The 13,683-nt window shown below is 41.5% G+C and overlaps 2 protein-coding genes across 6 annotated transcripts in view; both read right to left on the reverse strand.

Annotated features, from left to right (window-relative positions):
- Positions 1 to 13,683, reverse strand: part of PKD2 (polycystin 2, transient receptor potential cation channel) — a 922,997-nt gene that overhangs the window by 649,067 nt on the left and 260,247 nt on the right. The gene's annotated exons all lie outside the window — the stretch shown is intronic.
- The window catches only part of LOC122793391 (alcohol dehydrogenase class-3-like), a 67,772-nt gene that overhangs the window by 28,186 nt on the left and 25,903 nt on the right, over positions 1 to 13,683 (reverse strand). For 3 of the 4 annotated variants that reach the window (XM_044061364.1, XM_044061363.1, XM_044061362.1), the window contains exons 4-7: positions 11,343 to 11,430; positions 6,207 to 6,429; positions 5,466 to 5,726; positions 3,015 to 3,147 (exon numbers count right to left, since the gene is read on the reverse strand). In XM_044061364.1, coding sequence (XP_043917299.1) covers positions 3,015 to 3,147; positions 5,466 to 5,726; positions 6,207 to 6,429; positions 11,343 to 11,430 — 705 coding nt within the window. The remainder of the gene's footprint in view (positions 1 to 3,014; positions 3,148 to 5,465; positions 5,727 to 6,206; positions 6,430 to 11,342; positions 11,431 to 13,683) is intronic. The other variant, XM_044061366.1, reaches the window with a different exon arrangement.

Here is a 13,683-nt window from a genome sequence, read left to right on the forward strand (position 1 = left end):
CACATTACCTTCTATTAGGTGGCACGTTTAAAAGCTGGTAGTACAAATATCCTTCTACAAAGATGAAAGCATAAAAGCAAAGCTGGTCTGATAAGCATAGCATATGATATGATGCTATGCTATGCTATGATATGATGCTATCATATGATAAGCAAGCAAAGCATAAAAGCAAACCTCAGCTGGTCTACCCACCATCTCCCCCAAGAAACTATCATCTTAGGTGATTTCAATATTGACTGGCAATCCTGTTCTGGCAACAATCCAACCCATCATGTACACCTTCATGGCTTCACCCAACTAATCCAGTCACCAACAAGGATAAATAAAAACTCCAGCAAGCACTCTACCCTGGATTGGATACTAGTCAGTAAGAACCCCCAGTCATATATAACAGGCTGCTTATCAGATAGCCTCAGTGATCACTCCCCAACATTCCTACTCAAAAAATACCTGTACCAAGCTAAACCTGTCATCTATCATCAAATACGTAAAAAATAAACTTTAACCCACTCACATTCATCTCATCCTCAAAGAATGTAACTGGCATGCTCTAAAGTACCTCAGTCTAGATGACGAGCTGAATCTTTTAATACTACCTTCCTGAAAATCCTTAATTACCATGCCCCATAAGATTTTCCAGAACCAAAGCACAACCCTCCCCATGGCTACAGAAAACCACTAAGTCAGAAATGAAAAACAGGGATAAAGCCTGGGAGCACTGGCGCAAAACCAAAACCCCCGCAGCTAGACAGAAATTCCTAGAACTACGCAATAGAGTCAAAAGCTAATAAACGGGACAAATTCCAATACTACCAGTCTGCCCTAGACTCCTCACAACACAGCCCCAAACAATTCTGGTCCTCCATAAACTCCATCCTCCACCCAAGTAAAGTCAGTACCCCTCCCTAACATCCCTCACTCCTCAGAAAATATTGCTACCTCATTCAACACACACTTCACCCAAACCATACTATCACTAGCTAAACAACACAACCCCCCTCCCCTCCAACCCACACCTTCAACTAGTAATCTCCCACTGCCTTCTCTTTTTCTCCTGTACCTACCTCCAACATAAAAAAACTCTTAACTAAACTTAAACCCACCAAATTAGCAGCAGACAACCTCCCAAGTGAATACCTACAAATCGCAGCTGATGCTCTGGCCTACCCAGTATCCATCTTGATTAACCGATCTCTGTCAGAAAGTTACGTTCCTACACTGTGGAAAGTCTCACATATAATTCCCCTCCACAAAGGCGGACCCTCTGCAGAACTAACCAATTACTGCCCCATAGCTATTTTCTCTCCACTCTCCAAAATACTAGAGAGATGCATACACTCTCAGGTCTCACACTACCTCCTTACTAACAACCTCCTTTCCAGTACTCAGCATGGTTTCCGACCAAACCATAGCACCACCACTGCCTTACTCTCCTTTACAAACACTATCCTTCAGCATAAAAACAATGGCTATCTCTCCTCTGCTGCTTTCCTAGACCTATCTAAAGCATTTGACATGGTCCCACACAAACAACTTATCTCTGTCCTCAATAACCTATCCTTCTCGCAATCAGTCACCAACTGGTTTCAGAGTTACCTGTCTGACCGCCAACAATCCGTTGTATGGCAGAATGACATATCTCCCCAACTACCTGTCTCCATAGGGGTTCCTCAAGGATCCATCCTTGGACCCCTACTTTTCTCTGTTTACACCAATAATCTAGCCTCTGCCACCAAACATGGCACACTCATCCAATACGCAGATGACTCTACCATCATCTGCTCAGCCCAGTCCCTACCCAAACTGCAAAAAGTCACACAAGAAGCCTTTTCCTCTGTTGAAACATGGTTATCCGATGCCCATTTAATACTCATCCCAAACAAAACTAAACTACTCATCTTCCAACCCACCAAACATACTCAAAACTCTCACTTTAACATCACAGCAAAAGACAACACCAGTATATACCCAACTGAACACACCAAATTGCTAAGAGTGGAAATAGACAATAAACTAAAATTTGACATTCACATATCCATGACCATAAAAAAAGTCCACAAAAAACTAGAAGCATTATACAGAAATAAACAATTTCTCACCAAAGCAGCAAAGATTTCAATAGCAAATTCCCACCTTATCTCCACCCTACTTTATGCCTCTCCAGTATATACCAACCTAAGGCAATGTGATCTAAACAAGCTAGAGACCTGCTACAACAAAATCGCAAAATTCACCACAGGGGCATCCTACCGTAGTCACCACTGTCTCTCACTTGCTGAACTGGGCTGGCTTGAACTCCCTCACCTCCTGCAGTGGTATCAACTCTCACTCACCCACAAACTAGTAAACCATCCACTAAATGTCCCATCCCTCCAGAATCTACTCCAACCCTATCGCACCACCAGACCACTAAGATCCAGCAACAAAAATCACTTGCAGATCACTAAAGCCAATAACTCTGCTGGTGAAGCACTATTCTCTTGCGCCATAGCCAAATTATGGAACTCACTCCCACCCACAATTACCTCCGCACCATCATGCACCAACTTCAAAACTTTATTAAAAGCGCACCTAAAAACATGCTGGCTATGCCTTTGCAACTCCCACTCTAATATCATCCACCCCATCCAACTACTACCTTTCACCTCCACTAACTACCTTGATGATAGCAAGCTCAGATGCTCATAAGCCTAGTACTTATTATACAGCAGGAACTTCTCATTGTTACATTTGTTAATGCCTGTTATGTACTTCACAGATAAAGATTCTAGTTGTCTACTGATGTACTATGTTCTTCATCTGTAAATATATTGTAAGTAATTTCTATGTTAAATTGTTAATCACTATGTAATCCAATGTAACTACTGTCTGTTTATTTTACTATGGAGCTTTTCTCCCCGGGCCTCCGCTGAAAATGGACCCACGTCCAGTCGGACACTCCCGGTCAACAAATTTAAATAAATAAATAAATAAATACATAAATAAAGTGTTGATCTCAATTGCCAAGTCCTTACCTCCAAAATAGCTCCCAGTCAGTACACGGCCCAGTACCATATGGAATGGATGGACAGAAATGGTTCCTGATGTAGCCACTCCAACAATCACACAAGTTCCACCTCCAATACGGCAAGACTCCAGAGCAGATTTCTTAAAAAGAAAGCAGTTTAGTGTACTTGCTCCATCTAGGAAATAGATACTTAGACCCAGAAATTTAAAATCTTACTGTTGAAAATACCAAATACTGCACACTAGAGCAAAGGATCAATGTTGTAGCCTTGATTACATCAGTTAGAAAGTTTGCAACTAGCCTGCAGCCACTGCAAACTATCCCATGCTGACAGACTTGTCTATAGGTACTGGAAGACTGAAGATGCATGAAAGTGAGTAATTGAGTAAACTCATTAAGGGATTTGTAGACTTGGCAGTTAACTACATACTTATGAAAACTGGACAAATACTGAGCTTTGTAGGCTGAACAAAAGTAGGGTACTATAACTATTCCACAATGGCCGAAATTACTTAATTAGGTGGGAGAGTGAACAGCAAAAGGGTTCACTTCACTGGGGTGCAAACAAGCCAATGATTAGCAGAACTATAGAAATATCCAATAGTTTGTCCAGTTCAATGTTTGAATAGAGTATGTATCAAGGGAAGGGAGGCAATCAAGCTCTGCCCATCTGCAGCAAGTTGGGGCACTTCATTTTGAAGTGCACTACACTTGTGTACCATCACACCCCTTTGCCCCACCCACCCCAGTTACAGCTGTGATGGGGAATATTAAGTGACTGCCTGTAGGTCAACCATCCTTTGGGAAGATGGACCCCTCCTTGTATGGCAAACAGTTGTCCAAGGGGAGGGGCACTCCCCAATGCTAGGATAGGCTACACCAGAAGAGCTAGCAAGCTGGTGTAGCTGGAGTTGGGTTAATAGGGTTCAACATGCAGAAGTAGCCAGAGCTCCCCCCAAAGTGGGCCAACTGGCAGTAGGTAGGGTCTGCAAGAGACAACCTTAGATTACAATCATATCTTGAGATTCTGGGAAGTGTACAAATGCAAGAAAATTGAGTTACATTAGGTTGCTCTAATTATTGCATTTTTATCCAACTACTCATGCTGTGTCATTTAGCTGCATCACAGGTTTAATGTCCCACCCCTGTAAAACAGGACTTGAGGACAAATCATGTGGAAGATGCACTGTAGACTATTCCCAGCTTTGTGCTTGGAAAATGTTCCCTCATGACCAACTCAAGTACATTACACAGCTACAAAGAATAGGTTTTAACAAACGTTCACCTGCATGAATTTTAGTTGCCAAACTGGACAAATACAAAACCATCTCAAATCTACCCTTGACAAAGCTCACATTAGAACAATTCTTGTCAAGCCAGAGTACTGCCACTTTGCAGGGACAGAGAATTTTGTCAAGATCTTAAAATGGGAAGGAAAATCCTGTACCATGAGTAAAGAGTTAAATCCACTGCAAACAGTGGTACTAGGCAGTTGAAGTCTCCACCTTCTGTGCTGCTGGTATAATTGGCACATTCAAGGCATCACCTACAGATTGCAACATTGGTGCATCTTTTGCCTACAGCAAGACTCTGCATTGTAAAGTATTCCCATGATGTAGAGAAGAGTATTAATTATGCTAATCTCTACTCCTGCAGGCAAGCAGCATCTGTCACATCATATGGTTAACTGGATTGCAGACAGTGGTGGAGCCACATCCAGATGTATTGCCCTTAACTGCACTCATCCAGATGTCATTTGTAGCTTCTACTTTGGCCTAGGCTTATGAGCCCCCCATAGATGAAAGGAAACATCTTTATGCCAATGTTGAGGCATATAGTTTACTGACACTACATTAATTCACCATCTGTTGTCATTCCATGCTTTTTACAATGCCTCTTCCCCAGCAGTCATCCATATTGCTAGAAGTTACTGCATCATATGACCAAGGTACATTCTAAATGACATAACCGCACTACTTGAAATTACACTTTCAATATCAGGCAATGTTCAGATTCAGTGTTTTTCTCCTTTAGTTTTACCTGGTGTGGGAGCTACTCACAGCTTGACATTTTCCAAGGCATGTGCCCCTGGATTATTCAGCCCCCCTCATTTCACTGTGGGGTGCATTATTCCTGCTGTACTGCTTTTCTTCCCCACAGAGAAGCATTTAGCCTCATTTTTTCAAATTACAATTAATTTTCTTTCCCTGTATAGAAAACTACAAGTGTTAATTTTGCTGTTTGTGCCAGTTCTTGGGATACAAGAGGTAGTGTGTGCCACTGTCTGCTTAAGCTAGTCATAGCAATGAGTTTCACTGCCGCAGTCAACTTAATGCAGACTCGCCTTCTAGAATTCCAAGAGTGTTCTCTTTACACATTTGAATTCCTAATTTTTGGACTCTGTCAGTGAAAGTTCCTCACCTAGCACTGAACATCTGAAATTTAAAAAGCTGCTTACCATAAGGCCCACATTTCCAACACATTCAAAGGCATAATCCACTCCTCCATCAGTCATTTCTAGGAGCACTTCTTGAATGGGCTTATCATGAAGTTTGGGGTTGATGCACTCTGCAACACCAAAACCTTTAGCCTTTTCAAACTTTTCTTCATTGATGTCAATGCCAATGATTCGTGAGGCACCAGCTGCCTTACATCCCATAACCACTGCAAGGCCAACTCCTCCCAGTCCAAACACGACACATGTTGCACCTTCCTTCACCTTAAATAGAAAAAAGGTGATATTTAATACACAAATGTTAGGAAGCATCTTTTAGCAATGTTAAAAATACCTCCCATTAGAGCCCACAGACCCCAAATTTAGATACCATTATGGGGTCAGCACAGCAATACACTATACCCATTCAGTACATCTACATGCCATGAAGCTTGCTGATTGCAAAGAGTAGAAGCAGATTTGAGTAGACAGCCCAGGTATGGAGCAGCTAACTGTTGTGGGAATTTGTTTTAGCCTGTGAAACAACCTGAACAGATTTTCATTTGGAGGCTCTGGATCATTAAGCAGATGAGCACATGTTCATTTCACCTTGTGCAAGCTTGCCATCATGTATTCACCAGAAATTGCAGATTCCTACCTAAACAATGGACCTGCCTGGTTGGGTAACTAACCTAGTGAGGGGGTCTGGGAGTATTCCTAGAAAATCAAAGTTCAAATTGAAATAAAGGCAACAGAATAGCTTACCTTTGCAGATTTCAGGGCAGCACCATAACCAGTGGAGAACCCACAGCCTATTAGGCACACTTTGTCCAGAGCTGCAGCACTATCAATCTTAGCAACTGAAAAGTCCGACACCACAGTGTACTCTGAGAAGGTGCTGGTCCCCATGAAGTGGTAGAGCTGCTGTCCTTTGCAGGTGAATCTACTGGTCTTGTCAGTCATGAGGCCAATGGTTTGATTAGTTTCACTGTTCAACAAATAGAAGTACATGTCAGCAAGAATCTTTCCCCAAGTAGAAAAGATGGAACTGTATTTACATGCATGCCAAGTAAGACTCCATCTATATACTCTGTAGAGTGATATTTCCTTAAACATGTTCATGTCCCAGTTCTTTTCCCCCCAGTTAAATGCATGCAAAAACATGGTCAAGGCATGCAATTCAGATATGGCCATGCATTTTTAGATTTCATATATGCAACAGCTCTGAAATTTTGGCAGTCTAGATTGGATTCCAGGTTACTTTTCCTACAGACTGCTGTTCTGAAAGGTCAGAGTAGCCAGTGATTGCAGCACCTATACCAGAACCAGAATTTTTGTGCAAGATAACCTACCTACATCTTTTTCATGATGGGGAATAGAGTCCCTTAGCAAAGGGTTTGGTGTTTTAGGAGTGACGAGATGCAACCTCCAGTGCAAGGCAGAAGGCATCTAGTCAACCTTCCTCTATCCCCACTCAGTCAGCAGTACTCCCTGGCCTTATCCCACTAGATCTAAAATGGCTCGATATCCCAGCTCTTACCAAAATGGGCTACTAGCTCCTCAGAAGGCAAGTTGTTATTGCTGGTTATGCCTGAACAGAGTCCCAAATGATAGTCTAGAGCCAGTAGCTACCACTGAGTGGGGGAAGTGGAATGTACTGTTGCTGCCCCTGATAACCAGTGGGGTTTCCAAAACTCCTTCAGTGCAAGGAAGCCAGCTGGTCACCATCCCATGACCCTCAAACCCTGAAGGCTGAAGATTTGTTCCATAACACTGAAGGACAAACCCTGCCTCTGTGCAATTAAGTACAGAATTTTGGGAAGTACACCTCCCATTTGCTACATCCTTCAAGCTGCTTCCATCTACAGCCCCCTCCACCCAATCAAATCTGGAGCATGGTCTAACCAGTCAACTCTCCTCTAATGCAACCCCCCTTTTAAAGGCTGTCCAGCCTGTTAGCTTGCCTGGTTTAATCATCCAGTCTTCTCTCCAGCCATACAACTAAATTGCAAGTCTAAGAATGCTAAAGCTTCAAATAGACTTTCTGGCTCTAGCAGTGTCATTACCCTATAAAGAGCTGTAGCTCACTGTTGGCACCCTGGGCAAACCCCCTAATGGATCCTTCCTAGACAAGAAGTCCTTCAGAGTGGAGGAAGGATCTCCAGCTACAGAATTCTCATCTCTCCTACAGGGAGGTTTAACAGTAGCATTCAGACACCAAAAAGATAATTTGTTCCAAATAAAGTAAATAAGGCTATTCGAATAAATAGATGTCCAAATGCTTTCAAGGGAATATTCTGAAAACTTTAGGAATTTAATCTGAATAGTGTGGAATACAATGGTCTGTGCATATGTTCTAATCTGTTTCTAATTGAACTCTTCTTATAAGGCAATGAAGGAAACTGCAGATGTTTATGTACACCTGCTACCATTGCTCTGTATACCCTGCCATTGATAGAAGCAATTCATGAACTTGAGCTAGTTTCCACTTCCCCTTCTCTATTGTCCATTTGAAACCAACATTTGGATAGCTGTACATAGCATGGAGCTATTAATCCAGTAATTTGGCACTTAAAGAATCTAGTTATATGGTCTGCATTACTACTGCCATTGAGAGTTTGCCATTACAAAGGGTCATCTGCTGGCAGCCACTGTTCAGTGGCACTTTGTTAGTGGCCAGCCCATCACATTCACAATCCGGCTATGCAGACATCTTTGGTCTGCTACAACCTTTATGTTCATTCTACTAGTGCAGACTATCCAAGACATTTAAATTCAGGCACTCATCCCAGTTCTCCAAATCCTTCAGCTTTTCTGATAGCAAGGCAAGTCAGGCTTAATCTTAAGCTAGTCATTTCTGGAATTAACACTCCCCACCTTGTGTGACTAACAAAGTTAGTACCTGTGTGCACAATCTTGGCCTATGCAAGAGGCCTGATTAAGCTAGTCTTCCACAGAAATGGAAATTTCCCTTCAAGTGCTGCACTTTTGCTCAATTCAGTCATTGCTGTTCACCTCCAAGTGAATTTAAAGACTCAAAACCAAAAGGAGATCTACTCAGCCTGCCATTTTGGTTGCTGGCTCTACAGCACATGATTTCTGGGTATCCTTCATCCTGTACCTCATCCAGTTGTCAATTTTAGTTTGTCTGCTGTAGTTTACCTAGGTGTTTGAATACTAGATGCCTAGTATAAGCAAAGTGGGTGTAGGCAAGGACTGAAGTTGGTCTCCAGTCAAAATGCACTGAACAGAGGCCTCCCATCAGTACCTTAACGCTGTACTACATTCAGGTTTTAGACATTGAATAGCCTTTTATTTGGGCTACAGTCTGAGGAAGAGTTTGAGCCCTTTAGTGCAATGCTCACCCCTGAATTTGTATAGCAAGTAGTAATGTCTCATACTACCACATCATGAGTGTAACCAGCTTCATTTTTAAAGGAGTGAAATGAGATTTTGCTGCCAGAATTCCTGCCAGCTGTACTTAGTGAAAGTACTCTTCACAAATTATGCAGTGCCAAATGCAATATCTGCTGTTGGAAGAAATGCAATTGTGGTTACTTCCATCTCAGTTTGTGTACCATACCTCAACTGTCCAGATTGATCAGTTTATCAGGATTGCAGTTTTCTGGCAAAAATCATTGAGGACTGAAGTCAGAAAATGGCCAACATTTCAGACTTTATATCCTTCCAACATTTCATTTTTTTTTTTATTAACCAAGTTTGAAAAGAGCAACATTTAAAAAGGGACCATATTTTAGGCTTATCCCCCATTTGTGGCTTTGTCCAGATGTCTTGCTCCAAGAGGTTGAGTGTATGTTATGCACCTCTAAGTGGCAGGGCACCAGCAGTCCATTTAAGCAGTCTGAACTCTTGCATTTCTACTTTTATATCATGCAACTCAAGCAAGGGTGTTAGTCTTGATATTTGAATCAGGATGTGTTGCTTAATCTTTGGTAATTATACAAGGCTTGCCCCCTTCATAACTGTTATGGTTTACATAATACCCATGAATGCCAGGATGGCAGAGGAGTGCAAGGTGCCCAACTTGAGGGTTAAACTTCTATGGCTCATGGGAATTCAGATCTCCAGATAATAAAGACAAATTTGGGAGGTTGGAATAATGGTTAAAGTATTTACCTTACTGACACAAGAGTTTCTCACTTGCTTTAATTGGCTAGGCTTAAAATAGCCCTTAAGGGCTATATTACTATCTAGGTATCAGTAACACTGAACCAAGTATCAATTTTTAAACTAGTACCAGCAAAACTATATGCATATGTAGGTGATACAGACGTCAAGCTTTATGTACAAAGTTGCAATTATGCACATCCCAGCAGCTGAAGTCCACCTGTGGACAGGTCATGGAATAGTTAGATTTCCAACAGAACGGAAGAGTTGGAAAATATAGCAGTCTTGTCCTGGTTCCTTACTGTGGATGCAGGCAGTCATTCACCAAGATTTTTACCTTCCTACCAAGGAGGAAGGTGTAGAGGTTAGACCTTCAGGCAAGGCAGGAGTTGGCAAGGCTGCAGTTTGACCCTACTATCAGGGAATTTGATAACTGCATCATCCAGTCTCAAATCTAAAGGGTGTAAGCTCTATGCCCAAGGGTTCACTCCAGAGGAAGACAACTCACTCCTGGGCCTGGAGCTCAATGGCCACTCATTGGCTAGTGTTCAAATATGGCACTGCCATGTCTGAACTCTTCAGAGATTAGGACTGTTCCAGCCAGTCTTAAACAGCTAGAGCTCATCTGTGCCACAGTGAAGCTCATCTGCAGAGTTCAAAACAGTCCCAACTGAAACAGAGGGCTTCACATGTTTACAGGCACATCAGGTTGAAAGTCTCACTGAACCACTGAGGTCCAAGGGGGGCAGTAAGGTGCCCCTTTATGGGCTAAAGTTATTTTTCTAGAAGGGTGGGAGGAGTGAAGTGTTGCCTACAGAGAATTGTGCACTTCTGCACAGTCCACAATAGACATTGCATTTTTGTAATTCACAGCTCTTATACATTACAAGAGCATACAAAGTTTACAATGGCTCCATGATTTATACCCAGTCTGCTTGTCTACATTTCTTGCAGAAGACAGGCTCCTAGAAACTATTTTTCCATTTGTTTGGAGGTAAAGGCATACCCTAAACTCAGTCTCAGATGTTCACCAAGTACAGTTTCATTTCAGACCTGAAAGGGTTGGTTAACCTTTCATTTAAACAGTTCTAATTCAGTCTGACCAGCAGGCAGGCTTTCAAAAAATCTGCTGGGGATTCTTACTAAGAAATCAGGGACAAGCCAAAAGTGTAGTGGAAGATAAAGGCAAAAAATGTAGCCAAAACTGTGAGCATTTATTACGCCAATTACCTTGAAACAGGTTTTGCATCACCATGCATAAGTTCTAACATGTAGAATCACAACTATTGTTAGAAGACAGACAGCAAAAAATTTGTGCAATAGAGCAGTGCTGTAAGGGCTTATGAAGTAGCCAAGTGTTTGCTTGAAGCTATATTGCAATGCATGCACAATAATTTATACCATGCCAATTACAGGTCAAAAAACTTATTACTTGCATTAAGCAAGTTACCCTCCAAGTAGTGCAGAGCTCCACAATGGAATGAGAGTTCTTTACCATTTTAACAGGGAAAAATATACCATCTTTTATCCAAGGTAAAAAGATACCCCAGTTTAATGAGTTAGCATCATGCAGTCAGTACTGGATACAAATAGCTTGTCCCCTGGTCAGTGATATTTTAATACAGCCACTCCACCCCAGTTAGATCTAGTCCTATTTAATGTGAAGGTGTCATTTTATCCCTAAAGGCCTTTGGAGCAGGATGGAGTCATCCTGTATGTTATACATGGTTAAATGAATCAGTAAACAAGTAGTTCAGTTGAATGCCAACTTACCTGAGCTTTGTGCACATGTTACTGTCTGGATTTAAACAGAACTTGCATTCACTGCACTGTGGCAACCAGAGGGGAATAACAGCATCACCTGAAAAAAAGCCAGTAGATGAGACTTACTCCCAGCCATTTAAATTCTTTATATCCAAAATTCCATAAGTTACTGGCTTGATGTCAGCTATGCTGTTGTGTCAATTGAGCAGATGTCTTGTAGCGTAGAAAGTCTGAAGTAAAAGTTTAGCCAATACAGGCATCATTTTATCAAGCTCTTCTGTATGTAGAGACTTAACAGCACCACACTTGACAAAATATCTTGCCATTATGAGCTCAATTGCCTTACTATTTCAGTGCTTAACTTGCACAAAGTGTTCATACCACTCCTTTCTGAAATACTAAGCCATCTGTGGAGTGACTTTGTATATAGGCATGTTGCATATTGTAGGAATGGAGATGTGGTCTTACAGCTGTTGGCTTTTGGATCCACTAGTGTTCCAGTATCTACACATTTAACTGTAGAGATTTTTGCCACATTTGCTATAAAAACAAAATTTTGAGACCAGAAATGTGAGATTGAGGATTCAACTCCTAATAGGATGGGTCTTAGTCTTGGGCTTTGCATCCACCAGAAAATTTTGGAGAATAGAAAACCTATTCAATGTTTGCAATATTTAAGGTAGTGCAATTTTGGGGACTCACCACCCCCTTACTTATGGCTTTACCCAGATTTCCTTGCTGTAAAGAGGTTGTTAGGCATGTCTGTATAGTTGTAAATTTTAGCAGGATGCATTGTCTGTATGATAGCTATCCAGCTAACTTACTTTTCTGTAGTCAATTTAATTTACTTAAAACATACGGTAGCACAAAGGCCAACTACAAAACAGCTGATAAGTGATACTATTTTAGCCTTTACCTTTATATCAATGGGGAATGGGAGTGTACAGGTAATGCCTATATCAGATTTCAAGTCAGTTAGCAAGCAAATACATTTTCACCTCTAGTCCCACTTAACTTCCTATAGGGGTGACTGGCCTACCAATGCCTTACTTTGTGACCAACTTCTGTGCCAAGTTTAAAATTCTCACATCCCAGTTACTGAAAGCCCTACCTTCCAAATACCTTGCAAATACCTTAAGTGCTTACCTTGAAGCAAAGGCTCACCTACACTTTAGTCATAGTCTACTCCCTTAGTTTTAGAATTGACAGTACAATTCTGTTTCAGTGAATTTTAAGTAGTCATCCAATACCTCATCCACACAAGTCCTTCAGCTGCAAGGAATAGTAAACAAGTGGATAACACTGAATAAAAAATAAAAGTCTGCTGCTTTGATAGTTTGTCCCTCTTTGTATCCATTACATTTCTGATGTACTCCAGTAAAACAAGGCATCACAGAATTCCGATAATGTTATTGGAACACAATGGAGACTCCTCTAGCCAGGCTCAGTGCATAGCCACAACAGAACCCAGACTGAGCACTGTTTGGTTCAGATACTAGAGTATAGTAGTTAAAGGCAACAAGATGAAGGTATATTTTAATATGCTGACACCACAAACAGCTTAAGAGGTAGATATTCCAGTTTAGAAAATAATTTAGGCTTAAGAAAACCTTGAATACATTAAGGGATAAACATTGGTACCACCTAGAGAATTTTTAGGACCAAGTGCCATTTCTATCAAGAATGTCTGGGGATGGTGACCTTCAGTTACTCCCAGTAGGGACAGTGCCATCATGCAAGGCAGATCAGTATGCACCATTTGAGAATTTACCTAGTGTAGTCACTACTCACTTGCCTATTGCATCTGTTTATAGATGTCATGGAATCAGTGTCATCTACATTTGTCCAATGTCCCAGTGTTGTGTCCATGAGTCAAGCCCAAGGTTTCATCTTTCCCATCCCAAAATTACATTTACGGCTACAAGGATTTACTGTGGAGACTGATACCATTCTATCAGTTGCAATGGGTAGTTGGTAGTGGTGGCCTTTATAGCCACACAAGTTTAGAGAGCACAAGCTTAAGTCTGACTTGAAGCTCTCCATCTGGCAAGATGGACTTACTGAGCCCCCATTGCTCAGATCCAGCTACTGCAGCTTATGTATTTACTGTAAGTGAGAGCTTAATCCCCAGTACAGCAGCTAGTCTCCCTGCATACATTAACATGGCCCATTCTACACCATTAGATTAAATGCTAAAACAGGATCCCTTACCTCCTCCAGTACCAAGTTACTGAAGTACCAGGGTGCTATTAAGACCAGCCACTTACTTTTAGCCAATAGGGGGTTAACAGCTTTAGACTTGCAGGGGCAACAGAACACATGTTACTACATGCAATAAAGGACAGAAATA

The sequence above is a fragment of the Protopterus annectens genome, chromosome 2.part0, assembly GCF_019279795.1.
Source record: "Protopterus annectens isolate FY-2018-M chromosome 2.part0, PAN1.0, whole genome shotgun sequence".
Classification (NCBI taxonomy): Eukaryota; Metazoa; Chordata; order Ceratodontiformes; family Protopteridae; genus Protopterus; species Protopterus annectens.